At 42.6% G+C, this 19,044-nt stretch overlaps 1 protein-coding gene across 2 annotated transcripts in view; it reads right to left on the bottom strand.

The window, feature by feature from the left end:
* Positions 1-19,044, bottom strand: part of LOC139537538 (uncharacterized) — a 94,722-nt gene that overhangs the window by 27,768 nt on the left and 47,910 nt on the right. For both annotated transcript variants that reach the window (XR_011667561.1, XM_071338976.1), the window contains exons 4-6: positions 5,168-8,582; positions 5,005-5,049; positions 1,108-1,223 (exon numbers count right to left, since the gene is read on the bottom strand). Coding sequence is in view for 1 of the 2 variants with exons in the window: in XM_071338976.1 (XP_071195077.1) it covers positions 1,108-1,223; positions 5,005-5,049; positions 5,168-8,582 (3,576 nt within the window). In the remaining variant the exon portion in view is untranslated. The remainder of the gene's footprint in view (positions 1-1,107; positions 1,224-5,004; positions 5,050-5,167; positions 8,583-19,044) is intronic.

The raw sequence follows: 19,044 nt of genomic DNA, 5'->3' as shown, positions 1-19,044 counted from the left end.
GAGAGATTCTTTAGGAATAGTATAGACTTCCGTCTATCCATAGTTAGGCCCTCCAAACATTTAAGTATCTGTAATGCCCACTGCTCGCTCTCATGGTGCCAATGTAAGAACATTAAGAAAGTGGTCAAATGCAGCTGTTAGTGTAAGATCTCTTGCTATGAGGAGTTCAATCAAAAGGGTCACTCAGATGGGAGCTGTGTGATGAGGTGGGTTTTATTTGTGGTTTATTTTCTAATTCATCTGTTTTTTGTTTTACTTGTAATGGTGGAATCAATTAGTGTAGCATCAATTGTTGCTTCATAGGTCTGTGCATGTACTATGAATGTACCTTATGTTATTGATAAGGATGTAAAGGTTATCATGTGATATGGACGTGCGCTGACAAAGTATTTGTCATTTGTCCAATGTTGTTTATTCTGCTGATTGATTGAATACATGATAATACTTATTTTGAGAATTTAAAATGCTCATAACATCCCCATTCACCTTTAAAGTAACAACTACTGATGACGCCAAGGAGAAGAACTCAAGAACTCAAATTTGGACGAGGCCTTGATTCCCAGTGATGGCAGTGTTTGTGTGGTTTAGCTGACAGGCCTTTTTAATGGGAGCAAACAGCGATGAGTTACCCAATTACTGTCTGTCACTGCCAGCCCAGGAGATTAATCCCCCCAACACAGTTGGAAGGAACATTATGGGGTCTCAGAGGAATCAATTCCAATTCAAACAAGATGTTCTGTTCTGACATAAGCTAAAAGTCCTAAGCCTTATGTTCAGTGATAATAAGGCCCTTCTTCCATGAGAGTGCATGAGTAAGGCAGGAAGGCAAAGAGACCTGGGTATAAGTCCAAAGCAGAGGATGACACTACAGAAAGGCTGGCTCATTCTGATCCAAGTGGGCTATTTTACAGTTGACTTAATATAAGTTTGACAGATTTTCAACTACCTGCTTCAACAAACTCTAGGCCTTGGTCCGACAGAACCACTTCTGGAAGCCCAGAGTGTTGGTCATTCAAAGACTGATATAAAACCTCATAAAGAGCATCCCTCCTGTTTAAGGAGTAAGCAACCTTTAAATAAGTTAATTTGCTCTAAAGATCCTCTTACCATCCCCCCAGGACCCGCACTGAGGCACCCTGTGGAAACACCATCCCAGAATCCTCCTGGTCTCTGTGGATCTCCCGCATCTCCCCAGAGAACGTCACACCATCATAGATGTTCATCTGGAGAAACAGAGTACACATTAGAAAACATAGAGCAACATTTGGGATAAATATATTGTCAAATGGATACAGTCTGACAGTCAACCTCCGCAAATGATCTTTAAACTGAATTTGATTTATTGACTCAAAACAGGGGAACCATACAATAATTAAATATCAAGGTTTTTCAAAGTCAGATCATATTTGTGTGACAGCTGAACTGTGGTGGTTGGGTGTTGTTTTCATAATTATATTATTACAGCAAGCTGGGTGCAACACAGTCAGGTTTTAAAAGCCTGAGGGGAAGGGTTTCCAGCATGGAGCAGGGTGCTGAGCAATGTGCAGCTGTGCAAAGAAGCACGAGATTGAACTTCACTCAACTTAGAGGATTCCCTGTTAGTTAACACTATCAATGTTTCCCTCTACATTGGGAATTGGGATTGAATCAATGTAATATTAGCCACTTTCAATGCAACATACCGAAACAAAAACTATGCAAAACTTTGGGCCTCTTTACACTAAACTACTTTGACGACACAAACTCGTTCCAGGAGAGATACTTGTGTAGTGTAAAGATACGGATATAGATTCAAATCTCTCTTGAAGAGATGTCTCCCACAATCAGGGGTTGGAACCAAAATGATTTTCCAATTGTTTAGTTCTGAACAGAACAATAACTTTTTTTCTTCTGTTCCGCTGTTCCGATCAGCAAAATAATGTTCTGAACTGAAAAAGTTACCGTTTATATAGAGCCTTTCTGTTCCTTTTTAAACCTCTGAAATCTTTTTTTTTTACATTTAGTTCGACTTTAAATGACTTCACCAATCAGTGTAGGATATAGCTGGTTGCTTTGAAGGTGGTCAAGCTATAGTTGTTTACATGCATTGGACGGACAAATGTAGGGCGCGAGATGCAATTGAAATTTTGGCAGGTGGGGAGAGAGCGAGAGAGGGTGGAGGAGGCAGCTTGGTTTGAAGCACTGTGTATCTTGTTATGACATGCATTATCTGAATTAGGCTCACAGAATTATACCTACGGAGGAGCGGCTTCTATGAGGGAACTTTGAATGTCTTTGTACTTCTGAGAGATGGCTTAACGTTGGACCAGAGCTAGCTAGATAGCTAACAAGGTTTTATGTGCAAAGCGGCACCAGAATATATATTTTATCATTAATTAATAAATACAACGTGATAACTCCAGTATCCTTAACTAGCACTGAAAAAGTTGATCCATTCCTCTCTAATAAAAAATCTCTCTCCCTAATTTTTGAATCATGCTTGTAACGTTAGTAGGATACAATTGCCTATGTTTCAGAGGGGGGGGGGGGGCAGGTAGCCTACACACACTGACAAAGATTTTCAGCTGTCAGGCAGACACTGGAATAAGTTTCTAAGTGACAGAGTGAGGGCTTTGCATAGGCGCTTTGTTGCAATTTTTGTGGGACTGAAAAAAATATGCTGAAACTTAAAATAACATTATTAACCGGTTTCCATGCTTTTAAAATAACGGTTCTGTTCCCGGTTCTAATTCTGTTCCTCGAAAATGTTTGTTATTTTCTGGTTTTTGGTTCTGTTCCCTGAACCGGTTCCTACCCCTGATTTGAATTGCTACAGAATCTTTATTTTGTTTGTCTATATACTATGGTATTTACCGTATGATAATAGCTGCACTCAAACATGAAGCAGGAATGTGGCTTTGGCCACATCACATCCATAGCCAGTGTGAACAGAAAAGTTGCTAATCTGATGGTGAAAAGTGATAGATCTCACTAGACATATTTTACTAATGTCAATCGACCCTTAGTATTTAACCTTTATTTAACCAGGAAGGGCTTATTGAGATTTGAAATCTCATTTTCAAGAGCGTCCTGGCCAAGATAGGCAGCACCAAGTCATTAGACAATTACAGACAGACAGCATGTAAAATTAGAAGTAATCTAGTAAAAACCATAGAATTCACAAGAGTATAACAAAATCAAAAAATAGCAAATTAAAAACATTGACAGGTCAGGGAATCAAAACTAACTATGCAAGAGATTTTGCAGAGCGCATCGGAGTAGGATTCTATTGCATTAAAGGCACAAGTGGTTGCGAGTAGATGTGCTTGTTTTGAGATCAAAGCGAGAGCTGCATGTAGCCCTGTGTGCATATTTGTTCATATTTTTTGCTAGTTAATTATTAGCACAATTATAGCTAATTTCTGGTCAGCAATGGGGGAGTGGTTGCTTCCTACATGAGCACAAAACGTGTACATTTCTAGCCATCTTTGAAAAATGTGTCAAGAGCTTTTTTTATGTATTTAAAAGGGGCAGTGTTGTATTTTGAGACAGCAGAGGGTAGCATACATTTTTGTCTGATTCTCTGTTATAATAATAATGGTATGGGAATAATAATGAATTTTATTTTGTAAAGTGATTTCTTTCATCAAACACAATACAACAACATTTTCAGTCACCTCATTGTCTAAGGACAAGTGGAAAAAAAGACTAATTGAATGTAGTCCTACATTGAACACCACACATTGGTTGCTACTGTAGGCTGAATAATAGAACTGCTATTTCCATGTTCAAATTTATGGGATGTTTTTTATACATAGTTTTTTTAATGGTAGCCCACTCTGGTAGTCTTAGATTATGATCAAATAGCCACAGTTGCCTACTTTGCCACTGTTAAAACTGGAATTTCAAGTGTGTACAGCCTCAGTGTTCACAGTAAACGGGTGCCGGAAGTTGCACAGAATTTTCACAACGTCCAAGTTTGCGCTCAGAAAACCTGAAATTTGCTCAGTACCCCAAGAAATTTGTGGGAACATTGGTGTTGAGTGACTACGCCTGAGGCCCCGAGCACATTTCTGATGACAGAAAGGGAGAGAGGAAGGGGGGCCAAGGAGGAAGGAAAGGGTGTCGTTAGTCCCCTAACCAGCCCAAAAGATGCCCCAGGGCAGTCATTATAGAACACAGCCTCTTCTATAATTAACACTCTTGTGTTTTTTCATTTTTTTCACTCCTACCAGGCTACGAGTGTCTGCCTTCTTTCATACTGCTTTAATTCCCAGTCTTGATAGTTTTGCTGCTTTGCTCCTTTTGTTTCCTCCTTGATAACAAATACTTTTCCAACGCGGCTAACAGAACAGAAAACCGTGGTTGTGCGGTTGCAAAGCAATTCCATTAGTGATTATGTGAAACAACAATGTAGACAAAACGTCTGGCACTCAGTGCTTTGTTCACTGCCTGTGTTGTGAGCCTATAAACTTCATAATCTATGTAAAACCGCATACAAGTTGTTTGTTGGAAAAACCCATTCCTGATTTACATATACAGTGCTAGACCACAGGAATATTAATGTGATTGTGATCCAAGTTCCTGACTCACTGTTGCATTCAGCTCTCGAGGCTGCAGACTAGCATTGTAGGTGGTTTTCACTCGTCATTAGAGTGCTATAGAAGAGACCCGCACTCCTCTGCACAGATTCTGAGAAACTACAGCCCTTGATAGCAGATGATAGCTTTCAACAACAATTAATAGACCGTTGCATAATCACATCTTCCTTTATGACAGGCCTTATGAAGAGATTAAACTGAAAAGATGAGTTGCTGCCCTCCTTTCTGCAGCCTGAGGTATCATTAACAAATGAAAGAGAAATGTTCTGTCCAGCTCAAAGGCAGTCTGGCATCTCCAATCTATTCAGCAGCACAGCGATTAGGAGGCAGACTGCCTAAAACATTAAGACAGTCATTAAGATGAGATCAGAAATTAGCATGACAGTGAGAAAGTAGAGGACTCATGTAATACATGTGATCTCACCAGTGTAGGCCTTGGGATGACCTTCCCATAACTCCAATTTCCCCCCTGAAATGACATCAACAGGGGTAAAATATTAACATATATTAGTTCTAAATGTCAGGGTGCATAACCATTTCTTTACATAATATTATTGAATACAAATGTCAGATGCTGTTGAACTTACCATGTCAGTTGCTGTTGATGGACAGTTGTTATCACTGAGGTGCGGAATGAGTTTGGCATGATGGTTACTGTTGTCATCATCAGGCTCTAGCAACACTGGATGCACTGATTTCAAATACTGATACATTGGTGAATCTGCAGGCTTTTGGATTGTAATCCAAGGGGTGGAAAGATTCTTCACGTCCTTCATTGGATCCCCATCTCGAGGTCCTATAGTGAATAAATCAGTAGGAAGTGTCAGAGAGCATGGGCCCTCCTGCTTGCTGCTTTGGTCTCCATCCATTCCCTGGCCATCCCCCTCCTTATCCTCCCCCTGGCCCCTGTTGAAGAACTCCCATAGGGGGCGCCGTAGAGGAGGGGTGGAGGGCTCCTCTGAGTCTGCGTCCGTGTCGGAGTAGCCGCTGGACTGCAGGCGCTCGCTGACCGACTGCAGCAGGGACAGGATGGACAAAGAGGAGGATGAGGCTAGCTGCTCCATCCCTACACCTCCGCTCAGACTCCTCAGCTCCTCTGTGGCCGGGGGCACCATGAGGCCCCTGTCCTCCTGCGACAGGCCCCCCTCTGCCTCGCTGCGAAGACTGTCCTCCTCCACGATGGGAGACAGGGAGAAGGGGTAGGCCTTGGCCCGCCGTACCGTGGGGCTCAGCATGGGGCCTGTGTCATTGACGAACACCGCATCCGTCTCCTCCTCCTCGTCAATGATGGAGAAACCACTTGCCTCCATGTCGTGGAAGGCAAGATGGGGGACAGGGAGGAGGGGGAGGAGAGGTTCGAGGCCTGGGGCTCTCCGGCCTCCTGTAGCATGGAGCCCAGCTAGCCTGCTGCCCAGGTCCTGGTGAAACCCTGCCATAACTGCTGCGGCTGAACCTGCACCACTGTGTCCCGGTGTCTCGGAGTCCTGACTCTGCTGCTGCAAAGAGATGTTGCATCGATACGCGCTCACCGAGCTCAACTGTGGCCTGTCCTCGTTACTGGAGTCAGTAGCTGAATTAGACACAAGGCCCTCTGAGGTGCTCAGGTCCTTGGGGAGTCTCCTTGAGAAAGAGGGGTCCATGCTGATGGTGCCTGTTGTTCTGCAGTGGGCCTCATCTTCTTCACCCCCAGAGTCAGAGCCCTCTGAGAACACAGAGGCTAAGTAAGTCTCAACCAGTACAAAGCTTTGATCCCCACTGACCGGGATGTCATTCAGCCCGTTCAGCCTAACTTTCAATGATATTTCAGGGTCGCTCTCTTGGCCGTCATCATAAAGCGTTATACAGGCAACAGGCTTCTGACTTATAGCATGTCTGACTTGAGATGGTTCTAGTGAGTTTGGGGTGTGTTTCGGTCTGACTGACATGAGGTTTGCCTCAGAATTGCCCTTAGCTTCATATTTGGAACTTTTCCTAAGCAGATCAGGCTCAGGAAATGCTGTTTGGGTTCTCAGGTAAGTATTGTCATTCAGAGTGCTGTTGAGCTTATTGGGACTTTCCGAGTTATTGGACACAGAAACATGACCATATTCAGCATTACCATCTTGTTTAGGACTATGTCTATTGCTTTCGATATCATCTTTGGCTACGTGGACTGCGCCGTCTCCTACCTGTGTTTCTTTAACGCCTAGCACCTCGTTACAACCATTGTCCCCTGAAGTGCAGAGCACTTGATCTTTGTTTTCATTAGTTTTCCCTGAGACAGACTCATACTCAAGATCCGCTCTCATTATTTGAATAATATCTCCGTCATCACCACAGAGACCTGGTTTCTCGAAGGACACTCCACCACCCAAGAGAGGAAACACATCTTTCTGGTGCTTATCACCACTGTATTCAGATTCAATAGGATAATTTGGCTGGGAATCCTCTTCCCCTTGCGGTTGCTCATTAGCATTAGCATCCATTAGCCGTTGACCTTTGACCAGTAGGTGAAGACCAGTGCCTTTGGTCCCCTCGGCACAGTGTTCTCCCTGCCTGTGGTCTGAGACACTGATGGTGGGGGCACTGCTCTCACAGGCCGGCCCAGGGCTGCTCCTGATGTCAGTGTCCGAGCCTGCGATAGACTCGTACCCCGAGGAGGGGGTGGACCTGGGGCCCTCCGATAGAGGGTTGGGGTTTAATGAGAGAGTCTGTTCTGCCGGGACGGCTGATGGATGTCTGTCATCCCCCCTCTCTGAAGGCTCTACCTCCACCAGCTTATCCGGCTCGAAGGACCGATCCACGTCCTCCTCCTCCACTCTGCCTACGGGTAGGACCAGGTAAATCTCCTCACTGGCCTTCTGGAGCACTTCACCCTCCTCCAACTCAGAGTATTCGATTCTCTCCAGGGCCGCTAGAGCATTCTTCAGAATGTTATCCACCATCATTTTAGAGTCCAAATGAAGGGCCTCCTCAAACAGATCGTCTGGAGGACCAATGTTCCACTCCTCCTTCCCTGACTCAAAGCAGTGCAGTCCAGCACCAGGGCCTGTATCCAGTGCATCCCCAGAATCTGAGTGCCTAGTTGCTGGAATGGGTTCCTGGCTTTCGGTTGCTGATAAAAGCGAGGCAGACGGTGAAATGGGATGCGGAGCCAGCTGGCCTCCATCACCATCGGAAACAGCGGCAGGCAGATGTGTGTGCTGCGCAGTCCCCCCGGTGTCTGGCGGCTCCCTGAGCAACACAGCAGCAAATGTAGGTGACCCAGTCTGAAAACAGTGTGCAGATACGGTTTCTATCTGCTCACTTAGCCCTGTGTCTCTGTCCCCGTCTGTGTCCCTGTTCGTATCCTCGCTGGCCATCTCTGCATGAGTAATTTTATCCCGTGGGCTCAGCTCTGCACTGTGGGTCTCACTGACTGCTGTACTAGTCCTGGCATCAGCAGAGTCCTCTGTGGGTGCGGGAGGGGAGTATGTGACGGAGCCAACCCCAGAGAGAGAATCCTTGGCCTGGCCTCCTACAGTAGCCAGGCTTGTCTCTCCGGATGAAGGGAAGGCACTTTGACTCACAGCCCTTTCTGCTGTCTGTGTTGTTGGTGGAATGTGACTAGACTCAGGTCCAGTTGGACCCAAAACAGAGTCTGTTTCCGAAGTCCAAGCTCCTCTCTCATTGGTTTCTGAGGTTGTAGCTCCGATCTGATTTGTCGATACAGTCTGAATGTCACTTTGTTTTGAAATGGCGAGTTCTAAAGTGGAGTGTGTCACCGCACCCAAGGTGGTGCCCTCTACACCTAAATTGGGGGATTCCACCTGCACCTGGTGCCTCCGCCTCATTCTGTGTTTGTCCCTCTGGCCACGGTATGTCCCGTACGTCACCACTGGCGGACAGGCCAGGGCCAGGCGCCGCTGATGCTCATCCACCGCCTCTTCAACTTCACTCAATGGGCTGCTGTCTGCCGCTGCTTTGCCCTCTCGGCATCCTCCCCTGTGGCCTTCCGCCTGCATCTCCTCCAAGGCTCTGTTCCTAATACACAGAGAGACAAGGTGAATTAGAATACAGACAAGGACACATATTCCCTCAGTGCTGCTTTGGGTGAGGAGAGGGGGGTTAGGTGATTCATACATACACAACCGTTCAAAAGTTAGGGATCACTTAGAAATGTCCTTGTTTTTGAAACAAAAGCCTATTTTTTGTCCATTAAAATAACATCAAATTGATCAGAGTGATCACAGTGTAGACATTGTTAATGTTGTAAATTACTATTTTAGCTGGAAACGGCAGATTTTTTTTATGGAATATCTACATAGGCGTACAGAGGCCCATTATCAGCAACCATCACTCACTCAAGCTCAAAATGGCCAGAAACAAAGCACTTTCTTCTGAAACTCGTCAGTATATTCTTGTTCTGAGAAATGAAGGCTATTCCATGCGAGAAATTGCCAAGAAACTGAAGGTCTCGTACAACGCTGTGTACTACTCCCTTCACAGAACAGAGCAAACTGGCGCTAACCAGAATAGAAAGAGGAGTGGGAGGCCCAGGTGCACAACTGAGCAAGAGGACAAGTACATTAGAGTGTCTAGTTTGAGAAACAGACGCCTCACAAGTCCTCAACTGGCAGCTTCATTAAATAGTACCCGCAAAACACCAGTCTCAACGTCAACAGTGAAGAGGCGACTCCGGGATGCTGGCCTTCTAGGCAGAGTTGCAAAGAAAAATACATATCTCAGACTGGCCAATAAAAATAAAAGATTAAGATGGGCAAAAGAACACAGACACTGGACAGAGGAACTCTGCCTAGAATGCCAGCATCCCGGAGTTATTCTTTAAAAAATATGTTATTCTTAAAAAAATATATCTCCAGCTTGACTGCTAAAAAAGCCTTTCGTATAACAATGACAATGTCTAATTGGATTCTCCAAGAGGACTATAAATACAGTACATCAGTGGAGGCTCCTCAGAGGAGGAAGGGGAGGACCATCCTCCTCAGTGAACTTCATTAAAAAAAGTTATCCTTTTTTAGATAAAACTATACTAAATATATTCACATTTGACTAAATAATTGATTAAAACACACTGTTTTGCAATGAAGGTCTCCAGTAGCCTCAACAGCACTCTGTAGGGTAGCACCATGGTGTAGCAGGAGAACAGCTAGCTTCCGTCCTCCTCTGGGTACATTGACTTCAATACAAAACCTAGTAGGCTCTTGGTTCTCACCCCCTTCCATAGACTTTCACAGTAATTATGACAACTTCCGGAGGACGTCCTCCAACCTATCAGAGCTCTTGCAGCATGAACCCACATGTTGTCCACCCAATCAAAGGATCAGAGAATGAATGTAGTACTGAAAGCATAAGCTACAGCTAGCTAGCACTGCAGTGCATAACATGTGGTGATTAGTTGACTCAAAGAGAGAGAAAGACAATAGTTTAACTGTTTTCAACAAATTAATTTCTTTAAAAAATGAAGGAGAAGCAAGAGAGAGAGAGAGAGAGATTGTCATTTTCTTTTACTTCCAGTTTCACTTACTTAGCTAGCAAATGCAGCTGGCTAGTTTAGCTACTCAAACACCCGGCCCAAACAGAGGGATTCTATGCTAGCTAGCTGGCTATGACTATCCAACACAACACTGGAACTGTTCCAAGTCAGGGTAAGCTTTTGGTTTTATTCATTTATTGCCACCGTGGCCCGCCGGTGTAACTGCTTACTGACTAAACACTAACATTACTGCATGACTGTAGCAGGTTTACTTACACATTAGTTATATTAGCTATGTAGACTTGGATGTTACTTTAGCTAATATGGGGACAACGATGTAGGCTGTGTGTAGCGATTATGACATGGTTTGGCTTGGAAAGTTTTTTTCACCTGGTCACATACAGCTGATGTGTTGTGCATTGAAGTCCACAAAGGAAGGGAAAAGGTGAGAGGAGGAGGGTGCATAGAGGCGAGAAGGAATACAACGCGGTGTTTACGCGTGATCATGGGTGTATTCATTCCGCCGATTCTGTTGAAAAACGTTTCTTAAACGGAAGCAAACAAAACTGTGATAAAAAATAGCTGAATTTGTCCAATAGAAACTCTCGTTTGCAACTGTTGGACTAATGATTACACCCTAGATAAGCTAGATGCAGGCAAGAGTGTGCAAGGCGGTATTGAATGTGTCACTGTCTGTCCATGTGTCACTGTCTGTCACCTCAACTATTTCTCTCGACCTGTATGAACCTACGTTGTAAACTTTAATTCATAGGCTAAGTTGTAACAACATCATGATGGGTACAGGGAAAACTTGAATATCATGTAGTAGCCTAAACCTATTGCTGTTACATTGAACTGGGTGGATGGAATATGAATGACAGTCATCTAATATGCTGTAATAGAAATAAGGCCATGCTCGTGGAAAAATAAATATGTGTCCTCCCTCATCATAAACAGCACTGACCGCCACTGCAGTACAATGACAAGGAGCTGATTGTTTGTCTATAGCGTTGTCTTGATGGCTTTCAGTTTTCAGACTCCAAGGCCCCAGGGACATCAGTGCGTCGTGACAGCTCCAGGATACTGTGTACAAACTGTGGCTTTGACGCATCACAAACAGGGGCCCAGATAGATTAATTTTATAGATGGTTGATTGAGCCACAAAATATTAGTCACTGTGTGTATGATGAGGTGTGTGCCACGGGAGGAGAGGAGACTTTGGGCTAAAAACATGACACTGACTTTATGTGACCTACAGTATATATTATATTTCACCTATAGTTCTACCTTGTATGTTTCCTTTTCCTTTTGAAAAATTACAGGTCTCCAACTTGTTAAAGGGTGTGAGCCAATCAAGCCACTTGAGTGTAACAACATGTTATCCAATGACTGTGCAAATCTTGTCTCTCTCTTTACTTTACCATATTGAAATAGATCCGTGGTCAGTACAGTGCCAATTGTCACATGAGTTGACGCTGGAGAAAAAAAGCAGGTACGGGGAGTAAAATATTTAATAAAGAACGGACAAGGAACGAGACAGGAACAATCAATGCATCAGCGGGGAACAGAGCTGGGGAACTGACAAATATAGGGGAGGAAATAAACAGGTGATGAGTGAGTCCAGGTGAGTCCAATATCGCTGATGCGCGTGACGACGGAAGGCAGGTGTGCGTAATGGATGATAGGAGTGCTTGATGCAGGGCAGCCTGGCACCCTCAAGTGCCAGGGGGGGAAGAGCGGGAGCAGACGTGACACAAATGGATGTCAAAGCACTAATCAGGGTCGAGAAGGGAAACCAGGCTGGCTCATTCCTGCAACTCAGCCATGTTCCCACTTCCTGCTCACCAGCCAAATGGCTGAAACCATTCCAACCAGTGATGCTCTTCCAGCCCTGCCAGCATCTCGGACGCACAGGGACAAATCATTACAAACATTTCCCCTACATGCTGTGCTGTGTGAATGAGTGTGAGGAACTCTCTCTCTGTGTCTGTGAGAGAGAGAGAGAGAGAGAGAGAAAGAGAGAAAGAGAGAAAGAGAGAAAGAGAGAAAGAGAGAGAGAGAGAGAGAGAGAGAGAGAGAGAGAGAGAGAGAGAGAGAGAGAGAACGTAAGCATGCTCTAGTGTCAAATGTCCGAGATTCCTGTCAGTGTTTCCATGCATCGTCTCCCCACTCTGACTTAGCACCAGTAACTGACTGGCTGCCAGGAGAGCTAGAGCGAGAGCCAGATGCCTCCCTCCTCCTCCTACTCCTCCACTCACGCACGCACGCACGCACACACACACACCATAACCAGTCTCCACCCTAGCCTACACTGGACAATTATCCTGCTCCCTCTGTCTTCCTATACACACACCCAGCCTACATATTACCACTGCTCAATGACAGACCCGGCGGAACCACAATAAACCACCGTCAAGATTTGTAAGATTTGTGCTCTAAAATAAGCTACTAGTAAATGTCCTATGGTAAGATTTTCAAAGGCATTCTCAACCTTCACAAGTCAATTGCTCTTGTGTTTTTAGTCTTGAGGTAACAAAACATTTACAGTGCCTTCAGAAATGATTCATACCCCTTGACTTATTCCGCATTATGTTGTGTTACAGCCTGAATTTAAAATTAATTAAATAGATGTTCTTTCCTCAAACGTCAGCATCCACAACAGTTAAATCATAGAGTAGTTGGCAGAATAAGTGTGAAACCATCAGCCCTATCCAGCCCTATCCACCTGCCCGCATCCACCCTCCCCACTCGGAAACCATGCCTCCCATTCTCGCTGTCGATAATTATAATGCTATAACTTCTAATAGTAACTGTATCCACTGGTTAAATGGGAGAGAGTGAGCTTGTTGCCATCTTAGAGCTAAAAACTATTTTGCAGCAGTGCTGCCTGCCAGCAGTAATCTTCTCTGATTGATTAAGAGATTTAAGGGGCTATCATCGCTAAGTACATAATTAGGGCTGTCCCTGACTAAAAAACATCTTGGTCAACCAAGAATCTTCCTTTCTTTGACCAATTGATTGGTCAAAATTTTTAAATGTGTATTTTTTCATTTATAGACGTATGCTATTTGTTTTAATCAAATCAACTATATGCAATGAGCTTGTCTGATGCTTTAAGCAAACGTTTTAATTAAATAATTAAGACACAAATGACTAGAGGGAGTCTGACCGCAATTTATTTGATTGTGCCGGGCCTGCCTCAGACTTCCTGCGCTGTATTAAAAAAAAAAGACAGCGAGTAACTGTGTGACTAGCATCCATTGTTTCTCTCTCCTTCCTGCTGCAGCGAACACCACAGGACAACCACAGCACAACAGTGTGTATCAAGCTGTCCGTGTTGCTGAAGCTGCAACATAATTACAGCCATTTCTGACTGAAAAGTTATGTAACCGAAATCCCTAATTTGTTTAGGAAAAACATTCCTTATTCTCTCAACCCTTGCTCTCTTTACGTGACATATGTATGCATCGCATGCACGTGACCAATAGGGCCTGACCTTTAGCATATCATAATCACATCAATAAACTGGTTATAACAAACTCTGAACACAGTAACACATGTGACAGCAAAATGGATGCAGAGGACGTGACAAATAAACTCGAAACGGGGGAATGTTTACTGGTTGCTCAGGAGGTAAAGGGGAAGTCAGATGTGTGGAATAAATTTGACTAGTTGTGGAAAATACTGGAGATCAAGAAAAAGGTCAGGAGGAAGCACTGCATGTATATTATGTGTGCCAAACAGGTGCTGTTAGATTACAATAGGCTATAATTTTTCTGACTGGTTGGAACAATGTAAAAACACTAATTAAATTATAAGCGTAAGAGATTTTTTTCTAACGTTTTAAGCTTTTATTACAGCAAAGACTAAAAACAGTCGCATTCATTCGTGAATGAATGAACGGTTTAGGCCTATTTATTGTTTACGCTAATTAGGCCTATTCAATGGTCGCTTTGTTATTTTCTTTTCAAACTAAAATGCTTGATTGCATTTCAAATCATGAATGACTCATATGCTATGTGATAACATGAACGAATAAACGATTGATTGATACAGTAGCCCAGTGCTTCTCAATTATTTTCTGTTACGCCCCCCCCTAGGAAGAAGTAAACATTTCGCGCCCCCCAACTCTCCGCCGCGACTGTAAATAGTATAATTTGTCTATAAAATTGTTATAAGTACAACTCTGCATAACATTGTATCCTTATTAACATTAAAGAAAAAGAAAAAGAAAAAAGAAAGAGATATAGATCAACTTACAACAAAGAATAACTTTATTAACATTGTTTTTTAGTCTGTAACAGAAAATACTTAAAGTGCATCAATTTGCCTGAAAAAAAAAAAAAAATGCAATCCTTATTTAAACTGTAAACATTTTTTGACCATTTGATACTGAAAAATAAAATTAAATATAATCAATAAATAATAATAAATTCAAATTGATCAGCAACTCAGGAGCACAATATATGAAACACTTTGACCTATAAAACAAAAATGAATAAAACAATTTGTGCTGATTTTTTAAAATCAAAATGAGGAAGTCAAGATTAATGGCTACAATGAGCACGTTTTGCAGAGCACAGCGTTTCGAAGCGGGGTTTGAAGCATGATACTGCAACTCTCAGCTCCTGCTCAATGTTTAGCTGGGACCTGTACTTGGTCTTCAGTGCAGCAACAGCAGAGAAGTCTCACAAAGATAAGATGTTGCAAAAGGAAGAATGCCCATGGCCCTCTGCCCTAAGAGTGGATACTGCCTCTCTACACTCAGCCAGAATTCACTCAGTGTCTGTGATGTGAACCTCAGTCTCAATGTGGAGTCAGACGTCATATCAATGAACTGGTCCTCCTCTGCAGAGCTGAAACCAGTTGGAGCTGGAGCATTGAAAGGATCTCTCACCCAGTCATATTGGGAACTGTTTTCAGGGAAGTACTTTTTAAAGAATCCCATCAGTGATAAAATATGCTCCTTAATATATGGAATCACTGAGGTGGCATCATAGTCAGTAGTGTCAACAAATTCATGCAGGTTCTCGAATGAATCAGTATTTCCTTCATCAAGTCGCCTGCCCCACATTGCTAGCTTTCGAGTGAAAGAGCTGATCTTGTCTGTGACCTGAGGGAGGTGTTTATCTTTCCCTTGAAGCTGTAGATTTAGTTCATTTAGCTTTCCAAATATGTCACTCAGGTAGGCCAGTTTTGCCAGGAAGTTCTCATCACAAAAATTTTCTGCGAGGTCATACTTGTGCTCCTTCTCCGAAAACATTCTTATCTGCTCTCTGAGCTCAAAAACCCGGGACAAGACTTTTCCTCGTGACAGCCACCTTGCTTCACTGTGAAACAGCACAGCTTGATGTTCAGCTCCCATCTCCTCACAGATAGCAGAGAAGACTCTTGTTTTTAGTGGTCTGGTCTTTATAAAATTGACTACACCTACAATGTCAGTCATAACCTCACTTAATTCAGAGGAAAGGTGCCTTGATGCCAGTGCTTCTCTGTGTATAACACAGTGTGTCCACTCAGCATTAGGTGAGGCCTTCTTGATGAGTGCCCGAAGTCCTTTTCTCATCCCTGCCATGGTCTGTGCACCATCACTGCAAACACCAATGCAGTTCTCCCACTTTAGCCCATTCTCAGTCAGGAAGCAGTCCAGCATTTTGAATAGCTCTTCAGCTGTGGCTCTGTCTCTGACATATTTACAAAAAAGTAGATCCTCACACAGGGAGTTTGTCATGTCAAAACGTACATAAGCGATAAACAAACAGTCTTTGTTGCTGTCGGTTGCTTCATCGAACTGTAAGGCAAAACGTTTGTCTTTGAGTTTATCTACCAGCTGTTCTTTAAGATCATTAGCAATGTCATTTATACGTCTGGCGACAGTGTCATTGGACAGAGGGATATTTTTTATTTTTGCAGCACTTGCGTCATCCAGCATGACAGAGACCATGTCTAATGCTACAGGCAGTATCAGCTCCTCTGCTATGGAGTGTTTTTTTTTTTTTAAACTGAGCAATTTGGTGGCCACCTTATATGATGCTAACAGTGCTCGCTGGTTTACTGAAGTAGCATTCACAAAGCGGGACGATTGTTGGCAATATTCGGGACGTTTTCGCTGAAAAGACTCAAGCGGCTTATCAGCGTGATTGATGTGTAATGTCTTTAAGTGACGCCTTAATTTATTTGGCTTCATGCTGTCCGCTGCCAACATTTTTAGACACAGTAAACATACCGGTCTTACCTCGTCTCCCACCGTAGTCACAGTGAAGTCAAGCGCTACATACGCTTCGTCATATTTCCTCGTCTTAGCTTTCGGGAGACTTACGTTTGTCTCATTATCTCCGTCTCTCTCCGCCTTTCTTTTCATCTCTGTTAAATATTTTTCCATGGTGTCTCTTAAGGGTTTGTTATCTGCACTTCATATCTCCTGCTCTGTGCTGTGTGCTCTTGTTCGGTACAAAAAAAAACTACTCCCTGCGGCAAAAAAAAGCATGTTCCCCGGGGTCACATGCGCCCCCCCCTGGCATCGCTCCGAGCCCCGCCAGGGGGGCGCGCCCCACTATTTGAGAAGGACTGCAGTAGCCTATATAAGTATAGAAATATAGGCCTAAGTAAGTTACGGTATTAAGACTAAACAGGATGCACTCTTAGGGCTACAGCTCGATGGGGGTTATACAAGGCTGCTATACTAAGCCTACTAATGATAATGACATTACTTTTTATTATAATGATGATCATAATAATAATAGTAATAATAAAAATAAAAATAATCAGGAGATCAAGGAAAAAGGAAGTTTATTATTATTATTATAAACATAATTTTTCTGACAATTTGGAACAGTGTAAACACTAAATTAATTATAAATAATACCAGAGAGGCTGTTCTAACAAAAAAGTGTAAAGCCTTTATAAGAGCATAGCAAAGATTTAAAAACAACCAAATTTGTGAAATTGTTTATCTGACATGTGGTTGCGTGAGGCTTGGTGCTCACAGAATCAGAAGGCTATAAAACAAACTCAAACAGGCAACAGAAGCAGGATCTGTCTTATTTCTGTAGATATATATTTTTTGTGATTTATAAAGCCAGGCACATTTAACAGTTAGGCTATTGATTATAGACCTAATTAAGTTGGAGTTTCCGCTCTCCTCACTTTTCTTAAACAATTAAGGCAAGGGCTGTTTTCTCGTCTCCTAACTCTGCTGCTGCCGCCGACGCATTGTTCTAAACACCAATATGCTGGTTAACTTTGCTATTATGCACATAGCAACATGGTCTAGGAAAAGGCGCAAATTCAACAGCGCACTGACGTGTTTCAGAACCGCCAAAAGCGACCACTATCCAACGCGGGAGAAAGCACATTTGTTATAAAATAATATTATTTTTATTTGTGTTCTTACATAATATAACCATATACAATTTCAGTAGCACGTCTTAGACTGATGGACTGTGCCATCCCCATGGCCTCCACAATGGATCAGTCCACTCAGACAGGCGCAAATCAGACAGGTACGCCATGACTTTATTTTATAAAAAATGTTGCGTTTGCTCGACTAAAGAAATCTTGGTCAACCAACAGCCTATCGAGCAAACAATCGACCAGTTTACTTAATTGGGTCACCCCTAAACATAACAGATGCAAAGCATTGAATATTTAAATGAATGCATTTCTAAATAAATGTTGGAACATTGCCCCAGAAGCATTTAACTGCAGAGCACTCCCACATCATATGAAGGAATGTGCCTACTGTACCTGATGTAGGGGACACAGTGAACAGTTGGGGCCAATTTCATCATAAAATGTTTCCTTGGTGTTAAATACAGTCTGTGATCAAACTTAAAATGTATAAATTGATGGTTCGGATTACGGGATGCCAAGGTCATATTATTCCATATTCTGACCCAGTTAAAGTGTTGTTCAGATTCAATTAGATCTGTGGACCATACTTTTTTATTGGCTAGCTCAGAATATGATCTTTCCAAAACTTGTTTATATATTATAGAGATCAGTTATTCAGGAGCCCAGATAATTTATTTATAAATCCATCATTGGATGGTTCGGTAGTTGGGTTTCCCAAGGGAATCCATAGGCCAGCATAGCTGATCTAAATTGTAAATATTATTGTGAAATATTGGATTATGGGCATGCCATTTTGATTCCCAGTTACATTGTTTTAAAATTCTGTGCCAAATAGAAATTGTGTGAACAATAATAGGACCAAAGCGTAGTTTACATTGTTTAAGGGATATATCAGTGAAGACCACCTCTTCCTGGGCAATAGGAGACACCATATTTCTCTCTATACTCAGCCAGGGTCAGAAGAACCATGTCTAAACCAATTTAGGACGGGAAGAAATGCTAGTGCCTGGAAATACAATTTAATGTTTGGTACGGATAGTCCTCCTACGTCTTTCCCTCTTTGTAAATTTGTTAATTTTATCCGTGATTGTTTACCTTGCCATATACATTTAGAAATAGCACTATGAATTTGATCCCAATAGCCAGAAGGGGGCACCATGGAAAGCACTGAACTACAGAAACTTAGCTGTGGCAATATATTCATTTTGACAAATGATATTCTGCAGATGAAAGCAACTGGGACATTATTCCATCTACTGAGGTTGGATTGAATTTATTTGAGTGTTCTGTTAAAGTTTCTGGCAATGGTTTTATGTAAGTGTGTCTTCCATCACATGTACAGCTGATTCTCAAGATCTTGCACACTAAGATCTTGCACACTAATGACATGCTATTGAGCCCACACTACTACACTGTCTGTTTTGACTACAATAATGGGTGGGGTGAATATATTTTATATGACATACATGATATTTTATTAACTAGTAAATAGTATCCTACAGCAAAGTGTTTAAATCATTTCTAACTTGTTAACAATTTCATTTTAAAACATGTATCTTACAAAGGAGATGTTTAATCTAACTGCTTAACTATTTATCTGTACATGGAATTGTATTTTGTTTTTTTACTCATTTTCTTTCTAATCTTTACAGGAAA

Source organism: Salvelinus alpinus, chromosome 13 (genome assembly GCF_045679555.1).
Source record: "Salvelinus alpinus chromosome 13, SLU_Salpinus.1, whole genome shotgun sequence".
NCBI lineage: Eukaryota > Metazoa > Chordata > Actinopteri > Salmoniformes > Salmonidae > Salvelinus > Salvelinus alpinus.
This window is presented reverse-complemented; position numbering and strand designations above follow the sequence as displayed.